The 14,012-nt window shown below is 68.3% G+C and overlaps 3 protein-coding genes across 3 annotated transcripts; 1 reads left to right on the forward strand and 2 right to left on the reverse strand.

Annotated features, from left to right (window-relative positions):
• Positions 1–305: 305 nt before the first annotated feature.
• RHOBADRAFT_42526 (uncharacterized protein) lies at positions 306–1,921 on the reverse strand (the record flags this gene model as incomplete). The annotated part of the gene is made up of 4 exons (XM_018414074.1): positions 306–939; positions 1,023–1,521; positions 1,594–1,609; positions 1,676–1,921. 4 exons carry the CDS (start codon positions 1,919–1,921, stop codon positions 306–308), a joined length of 1,395 nt encoding a protein of 464 aa, XP_018272247.1.
• A 300-nt stretch (positions 1,922–2,221) lies between these two features.
• On the reverse strand, positions 2,222–8,965 carry RHOBADRAFT_52239 (uncharacterized protein; the record flags this gene model as incomplete). The annotated part of the gene is made up of 9 exons (XM_018416240.1): positions 2,222–2,410; positions 2,519–2,765; positions 2,848–2,881; positions 2,967–5,485; positions 5,557–5,763; positions 5,853–6,128; positions 6,228–6,347; positions 6,439–8,757; positions 8,897–8,965. The coding sequence occupies 9 exons, from the start codon at positions 8,963–8,965 to the stop codon at positions 2,340–2,342; spliced, it is 5,862 nt and encodes a 1,953-aa protein (XP_018272248.1). The 3' UTR covers positions 2,222–2,339.
• A 1,244-nt stretch (positions 8,966–10,209) lies between these two features.
• RHOBADRAFT_48175 (uncharacterized protein) lies at positions 10,210–13,564 on the forward strand (the record flags this gene model as incomplete). Its single annotated transcript, XM_018415106.1, has 13 exons — positions 10,210–10,236; positions 10,343–10,546; positions 10,759–10,957; positions 11,067–11,545; positions 11,629–11,704; positions 11,784–12,126; positions 12,191–12,214; positions 12,304–12,389; positions 12,463–12,546; positions 12,612–12,691; positions 12,767–12,925; positions 13,011–13,283; positions 13,346–13,564. 13 exons carry the CDS (start codon positions 10,210–10,212, stop codon positions 13,358–13,360), a joined length of 2,049 nt encoding a protein of 682 aa, XP_018272249.1. The 3' UTR covers positions 13,361–13,564.
• Positions 13,565–14,012: the final 448 nt, after the last annotated feature.

Here is a 14,012-nt window from a genome sequence, read left to right on the forward strand (position 1 = left end):
TTCCTCGTCCTCCTCTCGGCCTTTCTTCCTCTCCCCTTTCGCCCTCTCTTCCTCTCTTTAATCGCCCGCGGGCTTGTCACGACTCACGTAGCGCACGACCCGCAACGAACAGACACTGTGCCCTGCCTGCGTTGCGCCATGAGCGAGCTGTCCGAAAGAGGGTCCGAACGAGGAGAAACAAAGCCGAGAGAGCGTCCATTGGCAGAGCGAGGGGTACACAAAGAGGGAGAGCTACGCAAGGGTATGAAGGAACGAGGACGAGAGGGCGCGAACCGCAAAGGGAGAGGAAAGGGGGGCCCGAGCGCTCAGTGCTCGACGGCGAGCCTGCGCTTGTCGCGCCCATGCGCCCGCTTGCGCTCCCGCTCGACGAGCGCCGCAAAGTCCTCCTCGACCTCCTTCTCGATCCACCGCTCGAGGTACTTGATCGCGAGCGCGCCGAACCGGGCGTCGAGCTTGGCGTCGAGCGACAGGCCCGACTTGTTCGTCGCCTTGTGCGGGCGCGCGGCGTGCGGCAGCTTGAGCTTGACCACGCCCTCGCCGCCGTGCTCCTCCTTCCTCCGCTCCGCTGCAGCCGCCTCTTTCCTCGCCCTCGAGCGCGCCGCCTCGGCCTTGCGCGCCCGCTCCGCCGCCGCCCGGATCGCCTCGAGCGCCGCCCTCGCGACGCCCGCCGCGTGCTCCTCGGCCCTGCGCGCCGCCTTGGCCGCCCGCAGCGCCGCCTTGCGCGCCTCTGCGAGCGCCGCAAGCTCGGCTTCACGCCGGGCGGCGAACGCGCGGGAGCGCCGGCGCGCGAGGGCCTTGTTGGCCTTGAGGTGGGCGAGGGCTCGAGCGCGAGCCTTCTCGGCGTCGGCGAGCGCGGCATGGTGGGCAGGAGAGAGAGTGGGAGCGGGAGGGAGGACGTTGGAGGAGGTGGTGGACGACGGCGGGGAGGAGAGCTCTGCGCTGCGGGACGAAGCGCGGCTGCGCCGGCGGTCGTCGAGCCGACGTGGTGCTCGCCGTTCGTCGAAGTCGCCGGTAGGGCGGACGACGCCGATGAAGAGGGCGTGTGTGTCGACGAGGCGTTGACGAGAGGCGCAGAGGCGACAGTGGACGACGTCGAGGGGATGCTCGTGGTCGCCAGGGCGGACGACGCCGCGCTCGCCGCCGTGCCGCTCGCCGAGACCGCGACGGACGTCGCTGCGGTCGAACTCGAGAGCGAAGCCGCCGACGACGACGTGCTTCCGCTCGCCGTGACCGCCGTCGACGAGGTACCGCTCGCCGTAGACGTCGACGCTGACGACCCGCCGACCTCCTCGCCGTACGCCGCCGGACCCTCGATGAGCGCCGCCGACACGAAACGCTGGATCGCGGTCGAGAAGTCGTAGAACTGGGTCGGGCGCGACACGGTGTTGCCGCCGCAGTAGACGACGACTTGAGGTCCGGCGGCGGCGACGTCGCAGAGGACCTGGTGCACGTCCGAGAAGGGCGCGAGGTAGTCGACGCACGACGAGTCCCAGTCGTCGCAGAACGCGCTCGTGTCGGCGTCTGTAAAGAGGGCAAGAGGGGAGTCAGCTGGGTCGAACAGGATCGAGAGGACGAGGAGGAAGAGGGCCGCACAGACATCCTCGTCAAACTGCGGGCGGGCATCCGAGGGTCAGCAGCACGCTCAAAAGGACAGGGAGGGGGAAGCTGGACGCACGCTCATTGTGTACAGGTAGCCCTCGGGCACCTTGGGTGCGACGGCGACAGGCGCAGTCGAGGCGGACGGGGCGGCGCTGCTGGAGGTAGTGGCGGTGGCGCTGGATGTGCCGGCGTGCGAGCTGGTTGCTGTAGCACTGGCGGCGGTGCTCGTGGCGGCAGACGAGGTGAGGGTGGCGGCGTGGGCTGAAAGCGATGAGGCGGCGACGAGGGCGAGCGCGATGGGCCCGAGTCGGCGCGGTGCCATGGCGCGAGGTGAACGAGTGTGGTGGGGTGCAAGCGAGTGACGAGGGTGGCCAGCCAGCACGGCAGGCTCGACAAGAGAGAGGAGCGAAGGAGGGAGAGGAGCCGGCGAGGAGGAGGAGGAGCGTGCGGAGTGCGGGGTAACCCTCAATCACCGCCAGCGAGCCTCTCTCTCAGCCTCTGCCGCTGCACAGAGCACTGCAGAGCGAACAGGGACCGACAGGGCAACCTGCAGCAGGAGCGCCAGCCAACCTCGTCCTCGTCCTCCTCGACCCTCTCGCTCTCTCCTCGACCTCGGCCCTCGCACAGGAAGCGCAGGCTTTGTGCAGGTCAGGACAACACGGACACGATGCGAGGGGTGGTACGACGGGAGAGAGGGGAGAGGGATGTGGACAGGGAGGGAGAGAGAAAGAGAGGCCCGCTCAGAACTTCTGCTTCTTGCTCGGCCCGCCCTGCGCCGACGACCCTGCGCGCTTGGCCTGCTTGCCCGACTCTGCGAGAGGATGAGCGTCAGGTCCGTGCCTGTGCTGCGAACCTCCTCGACCTCCTGCGCGAGCGAGGAGGACGAGAGGGGAGCGAGGAGGAGACGAGGCCGACGCACCGATGCGGATGCGCTTGATGTTCTCGTGGAAGGCGTCCGACAGGGCCCGACCGCTGACCGAGACGTGGCTCTCGGTCCCGTTGAACCGGTAGCAGTTGTTGATCATGAGGTCAAAGTCGGCGACAAACGCGTCGATCGTCGCGTACTCGTCGTTCTCGAGCTTGCGCCGGATCATGATCAGGTCGCGCGCCTGGTCGGGCGGGATAAAGTCGAAGTAGTTGGGCACTTGGGCGACGAGGTCCTTGATCTGCATCAGGGGCGAGAGCGAGTGAGTGAGGGGTGCTCGAGGGAGGGCGACCGCCACCCGACGAGAGGGGACGAGGACGTACGGGCACCATGAAGGGGGCAGCGACGCCGGCAGTCCTATCGCGAGGGAAGAGAGAGAGAGAGTCAGGACGAGGTACCGGGAGCGACAGGCGCCGAGAGAGAGAGAGAGAGAGGGACGCACGGCGACGTGTTCATGAGGCGCTTGAGCATACCGCCGAGGCTGCGCTTCGTGTTGTAGCTGAGCTTGTTGGCCTTCTCCCACTCGGTGCGCCACGCGCGGTCGAGGATGTGCACGTGCCAGATCGGCTCGGTGTTGGGCGTGTTGAACCGCTCGCAGTTGGCGACGATCAGGTCAAAGTCGCCGAACAGGTGCGCGTAGCTCGCGTACACGCCCGCCTCGAGCCGGCGCGTGAGCGTGTCGAGGTCCATCGGGTGCTCGATCTCGTCGTAGTAGGTCGCGAGCGGGCCGACGGCCTCGACCGGGTACTGGAAGAAGAAGGCCTCGCGCAGGTTCTTGACCTTGGCGAGGACCTGGCGCGCCTTGGCCATGTCGACGGGCTCGTCCGGGTTGACCCACTTGGTCGGGTACGGCGGCTTGGGCGTGTTGAGGATCTCGGGCCGCTGCGGGACGCCGTACGCGACAGGAGCGGCCGAGTGCGCGACGGCGACCGTGTCGGCCTCGTCGTCCTCAAAGTCGGGCGGCTCGGCGTAGTTGATCGGGGCCTTCATCTTCTGCTGCGCCTTGATCGACTCCTTGCGCTTGGGCTTGGACCCTCCAGCCACGCCGCCGTCCCAGTCGCCGCCGTACGGCGAGCCCGCCGGGCTGTACGACACCTCGGGCGAGAACGACGTCGTCTTGGCCGGCCTCGGCGTCGCCCCTGCCGCCTCGGTCACCGACGCGCCGCCGAGCTTGAACTTGAGGGTCGGCTTGGGCGGCGCAGGTGCGGCAGGAGCGCTCGACGCCGGTGCGGGCGACGCGCTCGTCGGCTGCGACGGCGCCGACGATGGGGCGGCCGCGACGACAGGGGCCGGCGCCGGGATGGGCGGCAGGTGCGCAGGAGGTGGCGGGACGGCGGGCGCTGCGCTCGGCGTGCGCTGCAGCTCGGGGGCAGGAGCCGGGGAAGGCGCGGCCGAGGCGGGTGCGGGCGCCGGTGCGGGTGGCGGCGGCGGTGGAGGACGAGGTGCGGCCGACGGGATGGGAGGGAGGGACGGCAGCGTCGCAGCGTCGGGCTGGAAGGGAGGTGGTGGAGGAGGAGGAGCCGGCGCCTTGAGCTTGAGGCTGACCGACGGCGTCGACGACGGCGGCGCGTGAACCGGTGGTGCGGGCGGCGCATGCGCCGGGACGAGCGGCGGTGGCGGTGCCGGGACCTGGCGCGTGACGAGCTTGATCTTGTGAGAGCCGGCAGGTGCTGGTGCAGGCGGGGCCGGGACGGCGTAGGTCGGCGCAGGTGCGGGAGGAGGAGGAGGTGGAGGCTGGTGGTGCGAGTGGTGCGGCTGCTGCTGGTGCGGGTGCGGGTTGGCGTGCGAGTGATGGGTCGGAGGAGGGGCGCCAGGCTGGAACCGGGCGAGCGTCGCCTCGATGCGGGCCCACTGCGACTCGAACAGGGCGTCGAGGTCGTCGGCGAGGGCGCCGATCGGGCTTTCGGCGCCGTTGTACTGCTTGGCGTTGGCGACAATGAGCTTGAAGTCGTCGCGGAACGCGTAGCGGTCGGCGTACACGCCCGCCGCGAGCTTGGCGCCGAGCGTGCTCAGGTCCATCGGGCTCGCGATGCGGTCGTAGTAGTCGACCGCGCCCGTTTTGACCGGGTCGACCGGCTTCTTGAACATGAACGCCGACGGCGCCTTGTGGAGCTTCTTGAGGACCGCTCGGCACGCCGTCACCTCGGGCCCGCTCATGCCGCCGGCCTGCGCCGGCATCGCCTTGGGCAGCTTGGGCGCACGGTCCTTCTTGGGCTTGGGCGCCGACGGCGGCTGGACGACCGGCGGCGGGTGCACGACGGCGGGCGCAGGCTCGTACGCGCCGCCGTACGGGTCGTACGCCGGCTCGAGGGCGCCGTAGTCGTGCGGGTCCTGGACGGCGAACCGAGGCGTCGACGGCCCGCCGAGCTTGAGCTTGTGGAACGAGCCCGGCGTCGGCGGCGGCGCCGGCTCGGACGGGATCGACGGGATGGCGGCGGGCGTCGGCGGAAGGCGGAACCGCATCTTGGGCATGGGCTCGGCCTCGGGGCGGACCGTCGCCTCGCAGATCTTGAGGCAGCACAGGCGCACCTCGGGGTCGACGTCGGGGTGCGTGAGCGTCTGGAGCAGGCTCGTGCGGTAGTTCATCGACCGGCCGGGCTTCTTGCGCAGCGACTTGAGGACGTTGGCGAGTTCGTCGCGCTCCTTCTTGGCGTCGCCGCCTCCCGCAGCGCCGTCGCTCGCGCCCGGGTCCGGCGGCGCCAGGTCCTGGACGGCGACGAGGATCGGGAGCGACTCGAGGACGCTCTGCGCGAGGCGGCGCTGGACGAGGCGCGACGAGTCGTCGCGCATGACGGCAAAGAGGTACCGCACGAGCGGCATGACGTCCTGGAGCGGGTTGAGAAGGAGGAGGGCGTCGAACGCGGCCATGCGGACGGGCGGGTAGTTGCCGTCGCGCGTGTAGTTGAACAGCGACATGCGGTCCTCGGGGATGAGGGACGCGAGCGTGAGCTTGAGCTTGAACTGCGGGCGGGCACGACCTCGAACGTCAGGGCCTGGATCGAGTCGAGGATGGAGAGATCGCGAAGACGCACCTCGATGCCTGCGACGGTGACGACATTGTGGTAGCTCGGGACGAGCCTGTCGGCGCTCAGGTACCGCTCGACCTCCTGGACGGCCGGGATGAGGTTCTCGTTGGCGTCGACCTCGGTGAGGAGCTCGCTCTCGGCGCGTGGCAGGACGTTGACGAGGGCGTGCGACAGGGCGTGCATGATCGACGTGATGTAGTGCGCGTCCGAGTACTGCGAGGCAAGGGAGGACGAGCGAGGGTGAGCGAGTGTCCGGGAGCGCTCGAGCCCATCGACGGGCAGAGGGAGAGAAGGGGGCGCACCTTGTTGCCGAGGTTGTCGTTGTAGGTGAGGAGGTCGACGAGGAACTGCTGGATGACGGGCGGCGTCTGGCCGTGCTCGTCGCGCACCATCGAGACGGCCGTGAGGACGGCCTTTTTGAGGAAATAGAGGGTAAAGTCGCTAAAGTCGTTCGTCTTGGGGATGCACCGGAAGCCGAACGGGTCCTTGGTCTCGACGTCGGGCTCGAAGCAGTACCACGTCTGGAAGATCTTGAACAGGTGGAACAGGCCGAGGTAGTCTTGCTGCGCCGTCGCACACTGCGGGACGAGGAGGACGCACACACGCTCGAGGAGGTCAGTGAGTGCTCGGCGTCGAGCGAGAGAGTGAGAGAGAGGAGGAGGAAGGAGAGGACGCACCGAGATGAGGGCGAGGGCGGCCTCCATGCGGATGCGGAAGAAGTAGTTCGACACGAGGACCGTCTTGCACAGGTTGGCCGACACGATCGGCGACGGGATGCTCGACAGGGCGTGGATGGCCTGCGAAGGCGAACGAGGCGCGAGGGAGAGAAAAGAGTCAGGGCGCGAGTCGAGAAAGAGGAGGAGGAGTAGGAGGGAGCGAGGGACGCACCTCGAGCTGCGCGACGACGTCGCGGTCTCGCTGCAGCTGCGAGACCCACATGAAGTCGGGCTGGGTGAACTTGACGATGCAGATCCACTCGAGGTCGGCGTCGATGCGGATCCACTCGTACGTCGCCTGGCTCATGGTCGCGTCGTCCTCCTCGGACCAGTCGACGACGCGCCACCGGTCGCGCTCGCGCTCGTCCTCCCACATGCCCAACGAGAAGCCGACGTCGATGAGGCCCATGTCCTCGGCGGCCTCGGCGTCGCCGAGCGCGGCGGCGGTCGCGGCGGCTTGGCGGGCCTGGTACCGCTTCGTGTTGCGGCGCACGCGCTTGTACTTGGTGTTGAACGGCACCTCGTGGCGCTTGAACGTCTCGGCGAGCGACAGGACGTGCTCGTACGGCGTGCCGTCGGCCTCGTGGATGCGGATCGTCATCTGGCCGTCGAAGAGCGGGATCGGGCGCAGGTGCCCTTGGGCCTCCCAGGGCGCCTTCTGCGCCCACGCGTAGGCGTAACAGCGCTGCGTGACGTTGAGCTCGACGGCCATGCGCTTGCGGTTGAAGTTGGCCTGGATCTCGAACGTCGGACAGCCCGAGCCGTAGACCCACTGGTCGAAGAAGACCTTGAGCGCCTCGGACGAGCCGCCGCACGCCTTGCGACACGTGCGCATGAACGACGTCGTCGAGAGCGAGTTGCCCTGGTTGGCGAGCTCGCCGGCGATGGCGTCGAGGAACAGCTTGGGCAGGACCTTGTCGAGGCCGAGCGACGTGCCGGCCTTGCGCAGGTGCTTGTCGAGGATGTGGAGGACGAGGGGCGCCTTGAGCGCGACAAACTGCATCTGCGTCGGCTCGGGCAGCGTCAAGCGCGCCGGGACGCAGATGGGCTCGAACTGGATGTCCTGCTCGACGCAGCGGTTCATGTCCTTCTTGAGCCGGAACCGGAACTCGTTCATGCCCCACAGGTGCCGCACGAACCGGCCCGTCATGTGGAGCGCGATGCCGATGACGAGCCAGCTGTCGCTCGCCGTGCGCGGGACGAGGTTGACGCCGGACCACTGGACGGCGGCCGCGTGCGCGAGGAGGTGCCGCGTCTCGTACGCCTGGTCGATGACGCTCTGCGGGTGCAGGACGTCGCTCGCGACGAGGGCGAGCCCGGCCGAGTGGAACGTCGGCGCGCCGCTCGCGAGCGAGTCGACGAACGCGACCGTGAAGCTGACGAACGGGTACGAGCCGAACGTCGACGCGTAGAACTCGATCGCCTGCCGCACGACGCCGACCGAGTACTCCATCTCGGCCTCGCGGCCGGGCAGGCACAGCGCGTGCAGCGTCGGGCCATCGTCGCGAGCGGCGCCGTCGGTCGCGCCGTCGTCGTCGTCGTCGTCGTCGTCCTGCTGCTGCTGGTCGTCGACGCCCTTGTCGTCCGAGCCCTCGGCGCCGGCTCGTGCGCGCGCCTTCTTGGCCTTGGCGCCGCTGCGGATCTCGGTGACGACGAACGGGCCGACGGCCCACGCGATCTGCTGCACGCTGACGGGCGTCACTTGGACAAAGTGCCAGATGACGCGGTCCGAGCGGTCCGGGTGCACGACCTGCTCGACGAGCTCGCCCGACGCGACGACCGTGACGGGCCACTCGGCGTCGACCTCGTCGTCGTCGTCCGACTCGTCGTCCGAGTCCTCGCCCGCCTCGCGCGCTCCTGCTGCCGCCGCCTCGCCGCTGCCGCCGCCCTCGTTCGCCGGCTCGAGGCCGTCGAGCGACGCGCCGTTGCGCCCGGCGCCCGAACCCGCCTCGTCTGCGCCGGCGCCAACGCGCTTCTTGCGCTCGGGAGGGGCGCTCGCGAGGACGCGCGGGACGACGAGCTCGAGGTCCCACGAACAGCGCTCGCGGGGCGTGTCGATGCACGGGACCCAGGTGCGGGCCGCGATGTCGCTCGCGCTCGAGGTAAAGACGTGCGGGAACCGGGCCGGGTTGGCCTCGTCGGGGCCGACGACGACGACGCCGAGTCCGGGCTTGAGGACCTCGTACTCGATGGCGATCGTAAAGGGCTCGTACTCGTCGAGGCCGGCGGGTTGGCCCGGCGTCGGGGCGGCCGAGGCGTTGGCGGTCGGGACGATGCAGCCCGAGGGGATGGCGATGCCGAGCTCGCCCTCCTCGCCCTCGTTGTCGGCGCGCCAGATGTGGCGCTTCATCTCGGGGTAGGTGTGGATGTTGTCGGGCTGGGTGAGGGACGGGGCGGCGGGCGGGAGGTGGGTAAAGGCGAGGGGGACGACGGTCGGGAGGCGGAGCGAGGCGCCGAGGATGGTAAGGGACCGGGCATGGAGCCACACGGTCTTGAGGTCGGGGAGGTTGGGACAATGGTGAGCTCGGTGAAGCCCTGCGTGCGTGCGTTGCGAGAGAGTGTCAGCCAAGGTCGGCCCCGCTGCTCGGAGGGGGAGGGGGAGGAGGAGGGAGAGGACGAGGGGGACGCACGTTGATGCGGCCATTGAGGCCCACGGCGATCGAGACCTTCTGGTTGGTGATGACGAAGCCCTTGCCCATGGCTGCGTAGCCCTGTGCGGGACGAGGTGCGAGTCGAAGGTCGAGGAGGCGATGAGGCGGCGAGGGGCGAGTCGAGGGGCAGGAGCAAGCAAGCGAATGCCTCCCCGGGTGTCGGTGTCGGTGCTGGACACTCGCTGTGTGCTCTGCCGCAGTCCTGGTCGAGCGGCGGCGAGTGGTGGACGCTTGACCTCGGAGCGGCCTCCGCGAGCCAGGTTGGTCTCTGTCCACTCGCACCCGCTCGCTCTGATCGAGCCGCGTGGGTGCTCAGCTAGCTCTGAGCCTGCTCCCGACCTGCTAGAGCCCGGTCCGCACCTTCACCCAGCTCCCTGCGCCTCGCCCGTCTCGACCTCGTCCGCTCGACCAGCTCTCGACCCGATGCCGCCTCGAGTCCCACCCAGGTGCGTCTCTCTCGTCCCTCGATACCTTGGCATACATGTACTGACCGAATACACGGCCGCGCAGGACCCGGTTCGACCGCCTCGTCACCCTCGGACGAGCCGTCGTCGGCTGGCACGTTCGCCCTCCTCGTCTCGCCCACCGGTCGGAACGAGGGTCACCTCCCTTGCGGTACCTCCGATACCCTGTTGCGAGTCGATCCCGGAGGCGCGAGATGTCTCGCGCCAGCCTAGCGACCGCTCGAGACGGCTCGCCGCCGTCCTCTTTTCGCTCTCGCGCAACTGCTCGCTGCGGGCGTACCAGCTCGAGGCAGCCTCTCTGCCTGTCGTCAAGCTGCAGAAGATGCTCTCGCGCTTGATCTGCTACACTCGGCAGCTCGCCGCACGTCGCGACCGCTCGAGGCCGTCGAGCCAGCGGAATCGCCCTCTTTCGGCTGCGTCGACGCTGCGGCGGCGCTACGCTCGAGCTTTTCGCTCTCAGAGAACGTAGCTGGCGACAGCGTGGGTGCGTCTTGCCGCTGCGCAGCTCGGCCGGTGCCCGTAGCGAGGAGCGTCGGCTGGAAGAAGGGTTGGGGCGCGAAGGGTTCAAGCGCCGCAGCTGGTCCGGGAAGGCTCGCCGTTCCTCCGCACCTGCCTGAGCGTCGACGAGAGGGTACTGAGAGCGACACTGGAGGTGACTGTGGAGCGTTTGACAGCGAAAGAAGCGAGGCGGGCCGAGGCCGAGTCGCTCGTAACGAAGGTCCCTCTGCCCAGAGTTCCCTCCTTCAACCCACCCGCTCCGAGCCCACGCTGGCTACCGCTGCGCTCCTCCTCGACCGCTACTGCTCCACACCGCACTCTACCGCACTCATGGCCCCCAAGATGGGCTCTGTCGAGGTGCGCCTGCCCTCGATGACGGCCTCCCTCCCCACCCCACATCTCGCCTCGCGCCTCACACACGCCCTGCGCGCCCGCGTACTGACCCGCACCGTGCCCCACACAGGTCGGTCCTCCCGCCCAGCCAGGCGAGGGCCGCGCCCGCCGCTCGTTCGTCTGCCCCGACGAGCTCGTCACCTCGCCCGCCCCTGGCAAGGTCTCGGTCCTCGCCCACATCCTCGACCACGCCGCGCGCGAGTTTGCCGACGTGCAGGCCCTCGGCTGGAGGGACACGGTCGACGTCATCAAGGAGGACAAGGACGTCAAGAAGGTGCGTCCCTTCCCCCTCCTCCCGGTCGTTTGATCGAGGCAAAGGCTCGGCACTGACTCTTGCTCTCTCTCTCCCTCGTGCCTCCCTCCTGGCCCTCTCTGCCTGTTCTCGACCATCTTCCACGTCGCCTCCACTCGCCCCGACCTCGCCACCCTTCGTCCTTCCCGACCCTCGTCTCGTCACCTCGCCCGCACGCGCTCGCTCGGTCGCAGATTGTCGGCGGCAAGGAGGTGACCGAGAAGAAGACGTGGTCCTACTTCCACCTGAGCGACTACCAGTGGTGGACCTACGCCCAGTTCAAGGACACGGTCGACCACGTCGGCGGCGCGCTCCGCCATGTCGGGTGCGAGCCCAACTCGGTCTTCAACATCTACAGCGCGACGAGCCGTCACTGGCAGGTCATGGCCAACGGTGCGTCCCTCGTCCCTCTTCTCCCGGCGCGCGACGAGGACGACTCGGAATCTCACCTTCCTCCTCCTCCCTCCCTCCCTCCCTCGCCTCGACCGTCCGCCTCCCTCAGCCTGCGCGCAGCAGGGCATCACGTTCGCGACCGCGTACGACTCGCTCGGCGAGCAGGGCCTGCAGCACTCGATCAACGAGCCCGACGCGTACGGCATCTTCACCAACGCCAACCTCCTCCACACGCTCGCCAGCGTCGTCGCCAACACGCCGTCGCTCCGCGTCGTCGTGTACGACGGCCGTGCCGAGGACGTGCCCGAGGGCGCGCTCGACGCGCTCAAGTCGTCGCGCTCCAAGGACGGCGACCACGCGCTCGAGGTGTACACCTTTGACGAGTTTGTCGCCCTCGGCAAGGCGCACCCGAGCGAGCCGCACCTGCCCGGCCCGGAGGACATTGCGTGCCTCATGTACACGAGCGGCTCGACCGGTCCGCCCAAGGGCGTCCAGATCTCGAACGCCAACATCATCGCCTGCATCGGCGCCGTCCAGAAGCTCATCGGCCACATCGTCTGCAAGGGCGAGACGTACATCGCCTACCTTGTGCGTCCCCTCGTCTCTCTCGCTCTCAGGGGCGGTCGCAGAAGATCACAGAGTCGCTCACCCCGCCGTCGTCCCCCTCGCAGCCGCTCGCGCACATCATGGAGTTTGCGGTGGAGATGTGCTTCATGTTCGTCGGCGCGCGCATGGGCTACGGCAACGGTGCGTCCCCCTTTCGCTCCCTCTTGACTGGCGAGCGTCGGCAGGACCCTGATGCTCTCCTCCTCCTCCTCGCCCGCAGTCAAGACCCTGACGGACGCGTCGGTGCGCAACTGCCTCGGCGACATCCGCACGCTCCAGCCGACCATCATGGTCGGCGTCCCGGCCGTGTGGGAGACGATCCGCAAGGGCATCGTGTCCAAGTGCGCGCGAGCGGCGCCCTCAAGTCCAAAGTGTTCGACCTCGGCGTCGCCGCCAAGCGGTTCGGCGGTCGCGGCAGCTTCCTCGGCAACCTGGCCGACAGGTCGTGTTCGAGGCCGTCAAGCAGGGACGGCGCAAGCTCAAGTACGCCATGAGCGGCGGCGCGCCATCAGCAAGGAGACGCAGGAGTTCTTCAGCATCGCCCTCGTCCTCATCATCCAGGGGTCCGTCCCACCTCTCTCCCCCTCTCGTCTCCCTCGACGACACCGACTGACTCTCGCCTTGCAGCTACGGCATGACCGAGTCGACGGCGTGCGTCCCCTCGTCCCTCGACCTTTCGTCCGTCGACCGCGACTGACTCTTTCCTCCCTCGCCAATCCTCCCCCCTCTCGCGCAAACAGCATGTGCTGCATCCTCCCGCCCGAGATGCACCAGTACCAGACGGTCGGCGTCCCTGTCCCGTCGTGCGAGGTCAAGCTCGTCGATGGTGCGTCCTCCTCTCTCTTCGACCCCTCACTCGCCTGAGTACGTCACTGACAGCGCTCGACGCATGCGCGCAGTCGAGGAGGCGGGCTACAAGTCGAGCAACCCGACGCCCGAGGGCGAGATCTGGATTCGCGGACCGAGCGTCACCAAGGGCTACTGTGCGTCCCTCTCTCTCTCCCTCAGAGCGAGTCTTGAGACTGACTCTCCTTCCCCGCGCCCACAGACAAGCAGGACAAGCTCACCAAGGAGGCGTGGACGGATGACGGGTGGTTCATGACGGGCGACGTCGGTCGCTGGAACAAGGTGCGCCTCGCTCTCTCTCCTCTCGCTCCTCTCCTCGCGCCTCGACGCGTCGCTCACACCCTCTCTCCTCTACAGGATGGCACGCTCTCGGTCATCGACCGCAAGAAGAACCTCGTCAAGCTGTCGGGCGGCGAGTACATCGCGCTCGAGCGCCTCGAGTCGCTGTACGGCTCGTGCGAGTACGCCGCGCGCATCATGGTTTACGCCGACAGCAACGCGAGCAAGCCCATGGCTGTACGTCCCTCCTCCTTGTACCCTGCCGTCGTCGTCGCCGTCGCCGTCAGCGCCAGACTGACCTTGTCGACCCCGTCGTCGACAGGTCATCTTCCCGCACGAGGCCAACCTCAAGCAGCTCGCGTCCTCGCTCGGCGTCACGGGCGACATCGGCACGCTCGTCCACGACCACAAGATCCAGGACGCCGTCCTCAAGAGCCTCAACGCCGTCGGCAAGAAGGCCGGCCTCAAGCCCCTCGAGCAGCTCGCCAGCGTCGTCCTCGACGACGAAGAGTGGACGCCGCAGAACGGCCTCCTCACCGCCGCCACCAAGCTCAATCGCAAGCAGATCGTCCAGAAGAACAAGCAGGCCATCGACGTGCGTCCCTCGACCTCTTGCCTCCTTCTCCGGGTCCTCGAGACTGACTTCTCCCCTCGCAGGCCGTCTACCCCTGATCGACCTCCCCTCCCTCCTCTTCTGTGCCATAGCTCTCGCCCCCTCCCCACTCTGTCTCTCTTGCCTACGCCCCGCCTCGAGTGCCGTCGTCGTCTCGACCGATTTCGTCCCTCTCCCGTCGCTTCTCCCCACCGTAATCTTCTTTCCGCACTTGCCCCTCTACCTCCTCCGAGTGTAACGAGCTCTAGCTGTTTTGCTTTGTCCAGGTGCGCTTGCCTGCGCGAGAAGAGAGCCGGCTCGACGAGACTTCTCGCTCGAGGAGGAGGAGAGCGCTCCGGCCGAGGACGAGCGGCGGCCTCTCGTCGTCTTGCCTGCCCAGGTACCTCGCAAGACTAGCTTTGACTCTCGAGTGCGCGAGGGCCCACCGCAAGACGCGATCTCGTGCGGCGAGACGGGCGGCAGGAACGGCGACGAGGAAAGCTCGCGTTCGCGGTCGAGACTATCTCGTCCTGCGACGCTGCGAGCGACTTCTCTACTTAGTGTCGAGCACGATCGAACGTTCGGGCGTGGAACAGCTACAAGAACTCGGGCGTGAGAGGAACGAGCGCTCGCGAGACGCCGGCGCGCGAGTCGGCGCACGGACCGTGTCCGGACGTCGCTTCGCCGTCGGCTCTCTCTCGCGCGCTCTCTCGTCGTCGTCCCTGTACCGCT

Source organism: Rhodotorula graminis (assembly GCF_001329695.1).
Source record: "Rhodotorula graminis WP1 unplaced genomic scaffold RHOBAscaffold_4, whole genome shotgun sequence".
Taxonomy (NCBI): domain Eukaryota; kingdom Fungi; phylum Basidiomycota; class Microbotryomycetes; order Sporidiobolales; family Sporidiobolaceae; genus Rhodotorula; species Rhodotorula graminis.